Genomic DNA, 13,056 nt, shown 5'->3' with positions numbered 1-13,056 from the left:
GTGTTGTGTCTGTACGTGAGTGATAAGAGATGAAATGAATTTGTAACTCTATCACTAACGATATAAAAAAGTATTAATCCAGTTACAATGGAGAGTCTGGACCACTGAGCACATTATGAATGCATCTGTCACTGATACTCACTTAAACCTTCCTGAGCAAGGTAAAGGCTAACTTTCTTTGTAGACAGATACACTTTTGGCCAGGATACTGCTAGTGGTATTTTTATTGTCCTGTTTAGCAATGAGGTTCACTTAAGTCAGCATCCCACATTTCCCAGGCTAAACACCTATGAAGACCATTGTCTTGTTTCCTGGAGGCCTCTGTTTAAATTCCTGTGATCATGAAATGAAGAGTTAATTTAACATGGAAAATATAATAGTAGTTTGAAAGAGGAAGTTCTTGTTGATCGGGCATCGTCTGTAGGTTTGTGTGTTGGGAGCAGTAACACGTTACCAGGAAATAAATGATTCATTTAAAAAAACCAACCCAAAAAAAAAGCGTGTAGAGAAGATGCAGAAATCAGCTTCCTCTTGAATTTAAAAAAGATACAAAAATTCTTCCTATTTACTTGCTACTGAAAAATGTCTCGCTAAACTTTTTTTTCCTAAGTTCACGTAACTTAAACATAGGTGAATAATTAGGACACTTCAACTATTTGGAATTTTGTGTTATGCAACAAAGTGAAATTATTTCTTCATTCTCAAGGCTTTTATTCTTTAAAGATTTATGAGTATTTAGACTTTGCATTATGTGAAGAGTATACATTAAATGGAAACCATTTTGGTGAGTGATTTTGATAAATGGAGCAGTAGACACTCGTATGTTTTCACAGAAGTCTGTCTCGCACTCGCACTTCTCCTGGGTTTGAGGAGTGTGAGGCTGAGGACTCCATAGTGCTGAGTCTGCCTAAAAGGGATTTCTCTTTCTGCTTCGTCTCAAACCTTCGTTAGCTAATTCTGGCTTTGTCTAATTGTCATGACTACTAGCCCAGTGCTTTTATTCTTAGGATCTTTTGTGATCTGATTCCTTCATTTTCCTCCTTTACCTGAAGTGTAAAGGATTAATGATAGAGCCTTTTAGTTTCCTTTTTCTTCTTCTTGGCTCATGTCACAATGCCTTTTTCTATTCTGAGTTCTGTATCTTCCCAAAAATGGTGTATTAAAATAGCTTTGCTTTTATGCGCTCATTATGTGAAAGTTTGCTGTTCGTGTTTCAATCCAAAATAGGACAAGCAACAACTGTTATTATAGAATTAGTAAGCTTTTCCTTGCATAAATGTCATAATCACACACCTAATACAGCAGAAGATATAATAAAAAGTCTCAGATTTCTTAAGATCAATGCAAAAATATTTTTGTAAGAAGTACCACTTCTACTATTTTATAATAAATAAGCTTTTCAAACAGATTTTGTCTCGTGGAGTAATATGTAGGCGTTTTCTCTTTTTTCCATTTTTTTCTTTCTTTTCCCCCCTCCATTTTCACATTATTTCAGATGGTTTAGGCAACTTTTCATGCTGCTTTTTCAGAATGTACCTTTCATATAAATGCAACACGACAATTTCTAGTGGTAGTGGACAAAAGTAGCAAAATGACATGCTCGCTGCCTTGAAGGGTGTTATTTTCTGTGTTTCTATTTAGCTAAGACAGCTTGACAGTTAAAAATCTAATCTTCTTCAACTTGTAGATTCAAGATGCTGCAAGTCAAGGCCTGAAATTTGTTGGAATTATACCTCAGTACCATTCCCAAAAGAACTGTCTTGTCAGCGCCTCCCTGACACCTGCCAGTAACAACTCTGTGCAATCAAGAGATAATAAAAATGTTTCAAATTACCCCGAGGATCATGCTTCACCGGATGGCGAGAAAATAGACAGCACTGATGGATGCAGTACTCCAGCACAGAGTGAGCAAAGTGCTGACCAATGTGCCACATCCAGAGAGGGCTGTAGAGGTGAAGGACAGGCTGCTGAAGAGCTGAATTCCAAGTCTGTGAAGGGAAGTGAGGAACAGTCTCAACATGAGAACCCGAGTGTGAGAGAAGCAGCAGACAAGACAAATGGACTTGCAGAGAATGAAACACCAGCACGATGTTTAAAACCACTTACTGGCAGTAAGTACTGCGGTGACCTCTCGTACATAAAAGCCAAGTTAAAATTGCCTCAGTTACCTTCCCAGCTCCTTTGGGGGGTGGGGGCGCAGCAGGGACATTACCACTGAGATAGTGAAGGAAAGATGCCCCAAATGAGCCACTTAACCTGATTTCAGCATGGTTACACAGTTCACACCAGCTAAGCATGAGTCAGATGGCAAAGGAAGAGACGATATAAGCAGGTGCAGCTTTGTTATGGCCCATATGTATGCTTGAGTGTAAAGACTTATTTTTGTCTACTGTTCAGCTGAATTGGTTCGTTTCTGTATTTGTTGCCATACCCTGAGAGCTTTTGATCTTTGTATCCTTTTTATCTGTTTGAATAAAAAGCCCTCCTAATCTGCCTGACAAGCTTTTGCAGCCATAGAAGGAATAATTCACAAAGCCTTATCACAGTTAGCCCCTTTGTAGCAGGTGAACAGATAGCTGGAATTAAACCACCTCAGAAACAGCAGAAATACATGTGATCTGGACTCTGAAGTCTCCTAGTATACTACAGTCAGTCTGGGGGTCAGTGCTACAGTCAGAATTGTAATTACTGGAAAACAGCAGTTATTTTTGTTAATGACCCATGTTTGCTAATTCATAACAAAATCTTGGTAATGGGGCTCATAATAATTTGCCTTCACTTCCCTTTTTTTTTTCTCTCTCTCTTTTTTTTTTTTTAATATTTTTGGCCATATACTAGTTTTATCTCTTTCATTTCTTTGGCATATTTTTCCTCAGGTGGGCTTTCCACTTTTTAAATGTCATTTTATGCCATCAGAGACCACAAGTCTAAGCTGAAGTCTCAAAACACCCTCCTTAAGGTGTTTGTTGCTCAAAGGTTACTTCCGTAGCAGGAACTGTAGTTTAAAATAGGATGTAGACCAGAAAAATGTAGAAAATTAAAAGGAGAAATATTCTTGCTGTGTTTCCAGTTTAAGCCTCAAAATACATTTATTTTCTATGTTTGTTTAAAATCAAGAAAACCATGTTTACACTCATTTCTCTTACTGCTTTCCTTCATTTCCTTACAGGCTACAAATCTATGCAGGGGGAATGTAGGTGAAATTTCTAAAGCTGGTACTGTCCTTGACTTTAATTTATCCCTATTCTCTAAGGCTTTACATAGATTCAGTCAAAATTCCCGTTGGGAATTTTGTATATAGGATCGAGAATGACTTTGCATTGTACTCCTTGGATTATTGTCTTGGTTTCTGTTGCAGTTTGGTGTAATTAGTGTTTGGATCCAGTTTGGATCACACTCTAGTAATGTTCCAACACACTGCCTTCAGTTTTTGTTGGGCAAGGGGGCACCCAGATTGGGTCAAAGCATAGCTGTTGTTTGAACAATCTCTTCTGGTCTACAGCCTTGAAGGCGGCTTGTCACAACACTAGAATTTTACACGTAAAACCTCTATTAGTTTTATGGTTACAAATTTGTTACCTGCAAGTCTAACCAGATCAGTTCTTTCTCTTTTTATATATGCTATCTTGGAGAGAGTTAACTTAGCAAGTTTAATCATCTCTTTCATGCTGTTCCTCTCCATACTGAACATTGAAATTCTTTTGCTTCAAGTAACCATGTTCTTAATATTTCTGCATAATGTGAACTTGATCACCTTTAGTCTTCCCAGCTTTTGTCTGTAACATCCTAGAATTGCTGCTAATTTCCCAGAAAAGAGGGTTTATTTTAAAAATCTATTTAGTTTCCTCAGTTATCTTTCTTTGAGCACTTTTTGGCTTTATTTTTCATGCATTTTTTTAATTGCTGAGTTATGCACATACTTTCCAAGGCTGCAGGTCTGAGAAGGCAGTTTTATTTGATAGCTCATCTAAAGTAGAAATTTTTCAAATCCTGTACAACACTGCTGACTTCTTTATTACTCTTGAATGAATTTTTGTTATTACAGCACTCCCTTTTCCTCCCATGGAAAATGTATTTCAGTTTTTGGCACCAGTTCTCCATCCTTCCTTGGGAGTGTGAAGATTGAAAGCATCAGGTGGTTGTTTTTTTTTTTTTCCCTACGTATTCCATATGAAGTTACCACTCTTGAACTCCTTCTCCCCTATAGAAAGCTTCAGGAAAAAAGTTAATATTCCTTACTCTTTGTGGGATCTCAAATGTGCTCTTTATTTTAGGTTTTATACTATTCAAGTTTTATTTTTATGCTTCTTCACTTGATTCCTGAATGTTTTGTAGTGCTCATTCACTTCCCCCCTTTTTAAAAGGCTTTTCAAAGCAATGCTGAAAAATATTTGCCTGTGAACAAGGTACAGATATTCCAATGGTATGTCCAAAAGTGCTGTGTTACTTAAAACCAAACTGAAGGGTGTCTTCGGCCATGCTTAAGGATTCAGGGTCACTGGTGAAATCTGTTGTCAGTAGTGACTGGGTTAGACAATGCCTTCCATTAGATGATTGTCCAGGGATGGGGCAGTCATCTGGCAGGGAACTTCCCTGAGAAATCTGTTCCAGGGCCTCACCACCCTTGCCATGAAGAATTTCTCCCTAATACCTAATCTAACCCTGCCCTCTTTCAGTCTGAAGCCATCACCCCATGTCCTATCACTATGTGCCCTGGTAAAAAATCTCTCTCCAGCTCTCTTGTAGGCTCCCTTCAGGTACTGGAAGGTTGCCCTGAGGTCTTTCCAGGCTGAACTGATGCCTTAGGTTTTAACTTTTATATTTTTCAAATCCTGTACTGCCTAGTGTGTAACTCTGAAATTTCTTGTAGTCTGTTAGTTGCTGTTCTCTCATGCTGGTTAGACATAGCAAGCTTCTTCAAGCTTGCTCTCCAAGGACACCCAGATTGCCCTAGGCCCAAAATTTGTAAACTAAGAGGAGGGCAAACTTGGGGTAGTTACATCATTGACTGAAGTTTTAACTGGAGAATTAACCCTGATATGCAAATGAACCAAACTTATAAAAGTGTGAAAAACCCGTGACCTGGGATCCATCTTGGGTATAGCCTTTGGCCTGCTCCGGGTGTACCTTTGAAAGCTTTTCAAATAAATACCTACCTTTATTCCCTTATTCTTGTCTAGTCTCTGTTTTTCGGTGGCCACTTCAGCTATCAGAACAGCCCAAATTTTAACAGCCTTTCCTCATAGAAGAAGTGCCTCATTCCTCTAATCGTCTTCGTGGCCTCCTCTGGACGCATTGCAAACGTCCTTCCTGTGCTGGGAGCCCAGAGCTGGATGCAGTGTTCCAGGTGGGGTCTCACCAGAGAGGAGCAGAGGGGCAGAATCTCCTCCCTTGCCCTGCTGGCCACGCTGCTTTGGATGCGGCCCAGGATATGACTGGATCTCAGGGCTGTGAACAGACATAGCTGGATCATGTCCAGCTTCTCAGATCAGTGTCTTAATATGCACCAGAAAGATCTCTGTTTTCAACAAAACACTGTTCTGGGGGTCAGAAACAAAATGATGAGAGAAGCTCTGTGTGTGCTTTTCTGAGCTAGGATTTCATTCTTTCTAAACAAGTGGTAAACAGCAAGAGGATTCACATTAATGTTTATTCCTTTCTATTCTATTTGAAATATAGTTCATGTCTGAGATCATTAGGTCTCTTTTCATGTTGGTTATGGGCTTTCAGCTCTTCTCTTCAAGTGCTGCCAGCCTGTTTCTGAGCATCTCCCTTCTGATATCTTTTTCAATTTACACACTGCTTCTTGCTCAGTGACGTTTGTTAGAGAGCAGTCTTAACATTTTTCTTTACTTTTGCTTGAAGTTAGAATATAATAGCTTGGAAACCAGAGGAGCTTATTGAGTGAAGGAATTTCATATAATGTCTTTACCTTTCATATTAATATATTTGGGGAGAATTTTTGCATTTGGAAGTCAATAGAAATTCTACCTTTGATTTCCATGTCCATTAAGAAGTAAAATGATAATGTCCAAAGTTTTTTTATTGGTTATTTTAATTATGGTTATACCCTTCTGAGAAGGATATCTGCTTTAAAAGTTAATTCCAGTTTAGGGCTGTGAAAGCTCAGCTTTGCTGTCAGCAATGACTTTTTTGCCCGTAGTAACTGCTCCTAAAATATACTGGAAAAGACACAGAAAAGGGTCTAGTTCTAATTTTTAAGACTCTTCACAATTCCATTTTTAAAATTCTTCATTTGCTGTTGTGTTAATGTCTCACACTGGCTCAGATCCAGAGTAAATCAACAAAGCTCCCATAGTCTCTACATGAATGATTCATTGCATTTTCTTGAGATGAGGCTGCTATTGGCTTGTTCCATGCTTTTGTGTTATCAAAACCAAGTTATTTAATACTTTAATGGCCATGATCTACAGAATGCAATTCCTTCTAAATTTGCAGTAAGATTTCATATTTGAACAGATGATTCCCATAGGGGAATGTTGCATTAGTACTCAGGTAGTACTGTCTTTAAATGTTTCATTATCAACAGTGAATCCATTCTGAGTGAGAAATACTGTAACAGCAAACAAAATACTGTATTGGGTCTTGAGAGAGTCCTGCTGTGTTGGATGCTGTAGAAATGCATTAAGGAGATAACCGCATCCCAAACAATTTTTTGCAGTTGCACAGTGTAATTAGGCAAGGGCAAACAGTGGGTTATACTTTGTTTTACGTGAAATTTTATTGATATGGTTGTTGCTTTATTCCATTTTTTCACTCTTTGGTAGAAGCAGAGATCTTCGTTCTCTTCAACAAGCCCAAAACCCCACAAAAATGCAGCCAGTATTATACAGTGACTATCCCTATGAGGATCTCCAGGAATGGGCAGACTGTCAACAGCTTAGAAGCAAATTGGCTGGAGCACATGACAGATCACTTCAGGAAAGGAGGCTCATTGGTAAACGCCATCTTCAGCCTTGGAATGGTAAATGGTATGGAAATTACAGAAAGCATTATGCTGTGATTATTTTCCTTTCTCCTCTAATAGAGGTCATTATCTTTGAAGAGAAGACATTTGGGAGGTGTTTTAATGTAGGCTTGGGGCAGATTTCTATTAGATCAGCCTCTTTCAGTGAAATGGAATGAACTTACAGAAAATATTTTGGCATTTGAATAAGGAAAACAAATCATGTATTGTATTTTATAAACATACTAGAGATGATTTTGTAATTGCAGAAATATACAGAGTTAATAAACAGTACGAAGTCAAGTGAATTAAACTAATAAGACTGCAAAGCAGATGACATAAATAGAAGGGTGACTTAGCTGTCCAGCTACACACTGCATGTGTGGCTCTGATTGCAGGTCAGTGCAAGGACTCAAGTGTTATCTGGCCCACAAGACATCGGTTACTTCCAGTTCTTGCAGAGACCCTTTCCACCTGGATGGCACACTGTTTTACAAAATTGTCTTCTATTTTTGTTTCATCTTAGCTAGAGTGATGGATAAATTTTGGTCTTAATTCAAGAAGATTAGAAGTCCTAGATTTTTGCATGTTGTGGAAGAGTGGCACTGGGTCCAGCTTAGTACTGTAGCCAGTCTGTACTACACTTGTGGCCACCATGGCTTTGAAGGCAAGCCTGCTGTACAGAGAAGGACTCTGGTGCATAGATCCGAGAGACATAACCAAGGAGCCATGAGAACAACTGAAGGGGATAAAAATGTTGAAGTTGCAGCTGGATTAATTTTACTGGGAAATTATGTGACTGGTATACTTCGTGGTTAAAGTGCTTATGGCTGAATCTTTCACCTAATTTTGGTTTGTTTTGCATTTTTCAAAAGGAATGTGGTAACCCAGCGATTGCACATTGCTACTAAGATTAGGTGCTTTATGCCTCAAAATTATAGGGGAGCTGCTTCCAGAGCATCTTCTTACTATTGTTCTGAATTCCAGAACCCAGGATAAAACACAGGAATATGACTCAGTTCTGGTAAAAGTCAATCAGGAAATTAACAGGCAATCCTAATTTCTCATTTTACAAACAAGTAGCAAAAAAAAGGAAGGTCTAAAGTTCAGCTGGTGGAATGCTTTCACACAGCTTCCTGGAAGGCCTTGTAATTGCTAGTTAACTTGCTTAAAAACAAACGGTCATTTACTTTATGTATATAAATTGCACAGAGGCAAACCTAATTGGCTCTATCAGGCTCAGTTATCAGACTCAGTGGGTTTTTTAAAAATAAAATCTGCTTGTCAGTTCACTCTAAAATGTTTTAAACACAATTTTTCCGTTATTTAAACTTTTAGAGTTCATTTACACAGCAGAGCCCTGTGGGAGGTTCATGTACTTGGATACCAGAGGGATGAGTGCTGGATAACTGTCTGTGGACATAAAGTAGGCTTGAATGATGGCAATAAAGTTTCAATGCAAACAGGACAACAAATTATGTAAAAGTGGACAGATTCAGGATTAAGTTAGATTAGTGATTGAAGATGAATGATTAATAAACATTTTTTTTAGCATTTTATGGTTACAGGAAGAACAGGTTTCGAAATCAAAAAGCTGAAACAAGGTTTCTAAAAGTGTATTATGCTATTAGAAGAATGTTTACTAATAATATCTGTAAGTTGCTATCAATTGCAGTTAAATGTTTTATCATTTAAATCCTAAATTTTTGCTATGCTGCAGAGAAATGGAACGGCTCTTTCACTGACATGCCAGTCAGCATCAAACAACACAGGGTAGGGACAAGAGAAGACGTAGGAGTCTGGGGGCTTCTCAGCTCATTACTTTTTCCTAGACTTCTGTGGCAGCCTATCCAGCTCTTCATGGCTGGTCTTATTCACTGATTAATCCTCTTCCAAATTAGGGTAGTATCAGCATACTTTCTTTAATTGGCTGTATCACATTTCTTTGTTCTGAGGGCTGGTTTTCTTTCTGGCTTAAAATATGAATTCATTATTTTGATTATTAGACTTAAAAACAGGGTTATTATCTTCTTCTTTTCCCCCTTGTCCTTGGAATACCCAATGAAGTGAAGATTTCCAGATTGTCAGTAGTCATAAATCTGTTTCTTCCTTCTGCTAACAGTTTAATAATTAGTCTTTAAAGGAGTTTTAAAGTTCACTGGTAACAATTGTTTCTTTTTGGTTATTGTACCAGATAATTATAAACAGAAATATAACACAATTGCAGATCACAATATGTAAGCCGTGCAGAGTTACACCATATATTAAATGTATTCAGATTTTGCAGCCTGCTTGGTCCTTGAATGTTCTCATGTTGGCAGATAAGAGTTATTTATTTAAATTTGCACTTAAGTTATTTGTTGGTGTTTTTCATCCAGCTCATGTAATTGATAATTTTGCCTGTAGTCCCACGTGTAAACTGATCCTGCCTAGTGGTCTAAAGTGACCATAGGAATTCACCCTTGCCCTCTTCTAGTGAGAATGAGGACTGCAGCAGCAAGCTGCAGATTAATACCAAATGGAAAGGAAGTAACAGGTGGGGTCTCCTTCTTTCCTGTAACAGCAAGTCTCCAATCAGCAGTGTGAGAAGGCAGAAGAGTCAAACCTCTTCAAGGTTATATTTTGATGCCTTAACAGAGTAATCACAAGCCTGTTCATCTTCAGTTGTTCTGAACTGCAGCCCTTTAAGTGCCTGGCATTTTTGTATTTGTTCTACCATTCTGTCTGTGAATTTTCTGCCTTTCAAACGTAGAAAAAGCCAGCCAACCAGCCAGAAAACATTGACAGTACTTAAACACAAAGCAAATGAAACAAAATGTGGGCTGCTTGGAAGAAGAAAGTAGTCAGGTTTTTTAAGAGAATCTGATTGATTGTCTCTGTCATCTGCCTCTGACAGAGATGAGCCAGCGATGCCTTTGACCGATTATTGTCACCTTAGCCACTGAAGTACTGGGATTTCTACCATTCATATGGAATTATTTTCTCTGTGTGTACTGAAGGTGAAAAGATTCAGAAGGGGGGAGGAATGCAAATACATAGCAAAGGCAGACATTCAGGGCATGTGCTGTATAAAGCCATAGAGAGCTAGTTTTCTTCACTGAGAGCAACAGCAGCCTAAAGGTTAGTTTTCCTAGATAAGGAGAATTTGTAGTTCAAAGACAACAAGGGGAAAATTGTTGCCTGCTAAGACAGCTGTCATGGTAAAGTAAGTAATCTTTTCCCATATACCTCCTGTAGATCAGAAGCAAGAACATCAAAATAGGTTTTTGTCAATTGAGCTACATCAAATATTTATACAACCCAGTGAAAATGGCTTTTTCTGCACAGTAGGATACCTTAATAAAAGATGCAGTGGTAATGGAACATTTTCAGAGGAAGGACATTGGTTGTAACCTCTACTTTTGGAGCCTTTTCTTGAAGAAAGTGAAGTTCAAGAGTAGAGATTGGGAAGTGATACTACAAACAGCAAGGTCAAAATGTTTTGTTTTATTGGTGTTTCTTACTGTCCTATTGCAAATGGATGAATGTTTGGAATTTCTAAGGAACTTTTAAACTTAGGCTATGTTCCAGGAGCTGAATCTTGTTAAACAAGAGATTACCAAGAGAGAATACAACTGCATAAGAATCAGGAAATACTTTACATGAGAAACAGTGAAAACTGGAAAGACCAACTCGCCATCTAAAGCTTTAGATGACTGATATTTATAGACAGGTTAAGTAACATCCAGTTGAATAAATGTATCTGTAAAATCTGCCCTGCAGGAATCTGTGTATGAGTTGTCACCCCAAAGTGCCAATATAATCAATGGAAATCTAGGCCTGGACCGATACAGTCAGTAGGATTTGTGTTATGATCCACCTCATCCGATGTCAGGATATACAAAAGAGATTAGATACACCTAGATAAGACTGAGGTACTTGGTGCTTCCTTTGCCTTAGTCTTCACAGACACAGGCAAAGGTTGCACCCATCTTTAAAAAAACAGCCTTAAGGACAAACCAGGGACCCACGAAGTGGTCTGCCTCACTTCATTTCTGGCTGGATCACTGGGTAGGTGCTCTTGGAACACATATCTGGACACACAAAGGAGAGGACAGTGATTGGGGACATCCAGCATAGATTTAACAAGAGTAAAGCATACTGGAAACTGATTGTCCTCTGTGATAAAATGATGATTTGTGTGTGAAGAGAAAGCAGTAGGTGTCATTTTGGGTAAATGCATCAGGGGAGTTTGACAGTGGCTCCCACAATATTTTTGTATCCAAGCTAGGACCATGCAGCCTAGATGGGTAGAAGTCTGGTTACATGGCTAGACTCAGAGGGTCGTGGTTAATAGGTCACACTTTACCTGGAGTAACAAGTGGAGTACCACAGAGATCTATCCTGAGGCCTGTTGTGTGTAACAGTTTTATCAGTGATGCACAGGAGGCAATGAGGCTTGCTTTTGTCCAGTTTGTGGACAATCCCATACTCAGGAGACTGAGATGATGTGCCTCAGAACTGGGCTGCTGTCCAGAGGAACCTGGGCAGGCTGGAAGACATGACAGCAGGAGCTGTTTGAAATTCCATGAGGACAAATGTCCTGCCTCTGGGAAGGGAGAGGCCTTTTCAGTAATCCAGGGTGGGGACAGCCTGGCTGGGTGGCAGCTCTGTTGAAAGATCCAGGGCAATAGTAGGCAGCAAGCTGAAGATGAACCAGCACTTGAGGGAGTTAGTTCAGCCTGGAGAAAGGACAGCATTGGGGGACCTAACAGTGCCTATGAGAAGACTATAAAAAAGGTGGATCCAGGCCCTTGATTGTGGTGTGTGGTAGGAGGATTGGAAAAAATATACATGCATTGAAATAAGAGAGGTCCTTTTTTGGATATAAAAAAGCACGTTCTCATCATGAAAACTGTCACTCTCTGGAAGAGGCTGCCTAGGAAGTTGTGCTGTATTCGTTCTTGGAGATTTTGAAGATGCAACTAGATGAAGCCACAAGCAGTCTGGTCTGCAGTTGTATGGAAACTGCTTTGAGCAGGTGGTTGGACTGGAGACCTCCTGAGGTTCCCATCCAGCTGAATTATTCTATGATTCCATGAAACTGTTAGATCATGTCCATCTCACCTAGTGGGCCAGCTCTAGAAATGTGACTATTGACTTAAGTTGCTCTTATATGTAGAGCCCCTGTGTGGTAAAGGTACTGCAGATAGACTCAGTGCATCTGTCCATCTCCTTGCCCTTCCACACCTCTGTGTAAGAGTTTCCCTGAAATTCCTGCTGATCCTGAGAGCATAGCATGGGTTATGTGTGCCTTTTCTTCAAAACACGACCCTGCAAGCTTGCTTTCTGCGGCTTTCTCCTCTCCCGCATTATTCTCAGCATCCCAAATGTTTCACATGCAGAGGAAGTAATGATCCAATTATTCTTTCCTGTGCCTCCCCTTTTTCTCTGGAAGAGTAGTACCTGACCTGTAAAAAGTAAAATGTGCGGGCAAGGTGTGAGATGTGAGAATTGGCAGGTCTGCATTCATGGCATGAATGTTTAAAACACTGTGGCATGACAGGTAGAGAGGAGGTTGGTTCTGGTTGAGAGGGAAATCTCAGTGCCTGTCATCAGCCAGTTTCTGTAGAGTTTTTCACCAGCATCACTCTGTGGGACAGACACCGTTCTTTACATTTGCAGCTGCCTTTCTCTCACCATTTTCCCCTTCCAGTTTTCTCATTTTCCCTGTGTTTCTTTCCTAGCAAAAAAACCCATTAAAAATCAATGGATTGTATGATTGATAGAGGTAGCCTTCAATACTAATCATTGTATATCCAACAAGGAAGCAAAGTCTTAGAAACATTTAGGTTGGAAAAGACCTTTAGGATCATGAGTCCAGCCATTAACTCAGCGCTGCCAAGTGAAGTTTCTGCTGCCTGTAGCTATTGGTTTCTAAAACATTGCTTATATGCCATCATATTCACATATGTGAAAGCTGTGAATTGCATGAGTGGAATGTGCAGCAGAATGAAACATAAAGGATGATTTACGCTTGAGTGTAAACACACGCCTGCTGATTGTGTTTTGATTGCTTATTAATTAGCTGGCAAACACGGGGCGGGGGG

At 39.4% G+C, this 13,056-nt stretch overlaps 1 protein-coding gene across 4 annotated transcripts in view; it reads left to right on the top strand.

Annotated features, from left to right (window-relative positions):
- The window catches only part of RFTN1 (raftlin, lipid raft linker 1), a 117,003-nt gene that overhangs the window by 83,134 nt on the left and 20,813 nt on the right, over window positions 1-13,056 (top strand). For all 4 annotated transcript variants that reach the window (XM_069007230.1, XM_069007232.1, XM_069007229.1 and 1 more), the window contains exons 5-6: window positions 1,688-2,111; window positions 6,789-6,992. In XM_069007230.1, the coding sequence (XP_068863331.1) occupies window positions 1,688-2,111; window positions 6,789-6,992 (628 nt within the window). The remainder of the gene's footprint in view (window positions 1-1,687; window positions 2,112-6,788; window positions 6,993-13,056) is intronic.

Source organism: Aphelocoma coerulescens, chromosome 2 (genome assembly GCF_041296385.1).
Source record: "Aphelocoma coerulescens isolate FSJ_1873_10779 chromosome 2, UR_Acoe_1.0, whole genome shotgun sequence".
In the NCBI taxonomy this organism is placed as follows: Eukaryota; Metazoa; Chordata; class Aves; order Passeriformes; family Corvidae; genus Aphelocoma; species Aphelocoma coerulescens.
This window is presented reverse-complemented; position numbering and strand designations above follow the sequence as displayed.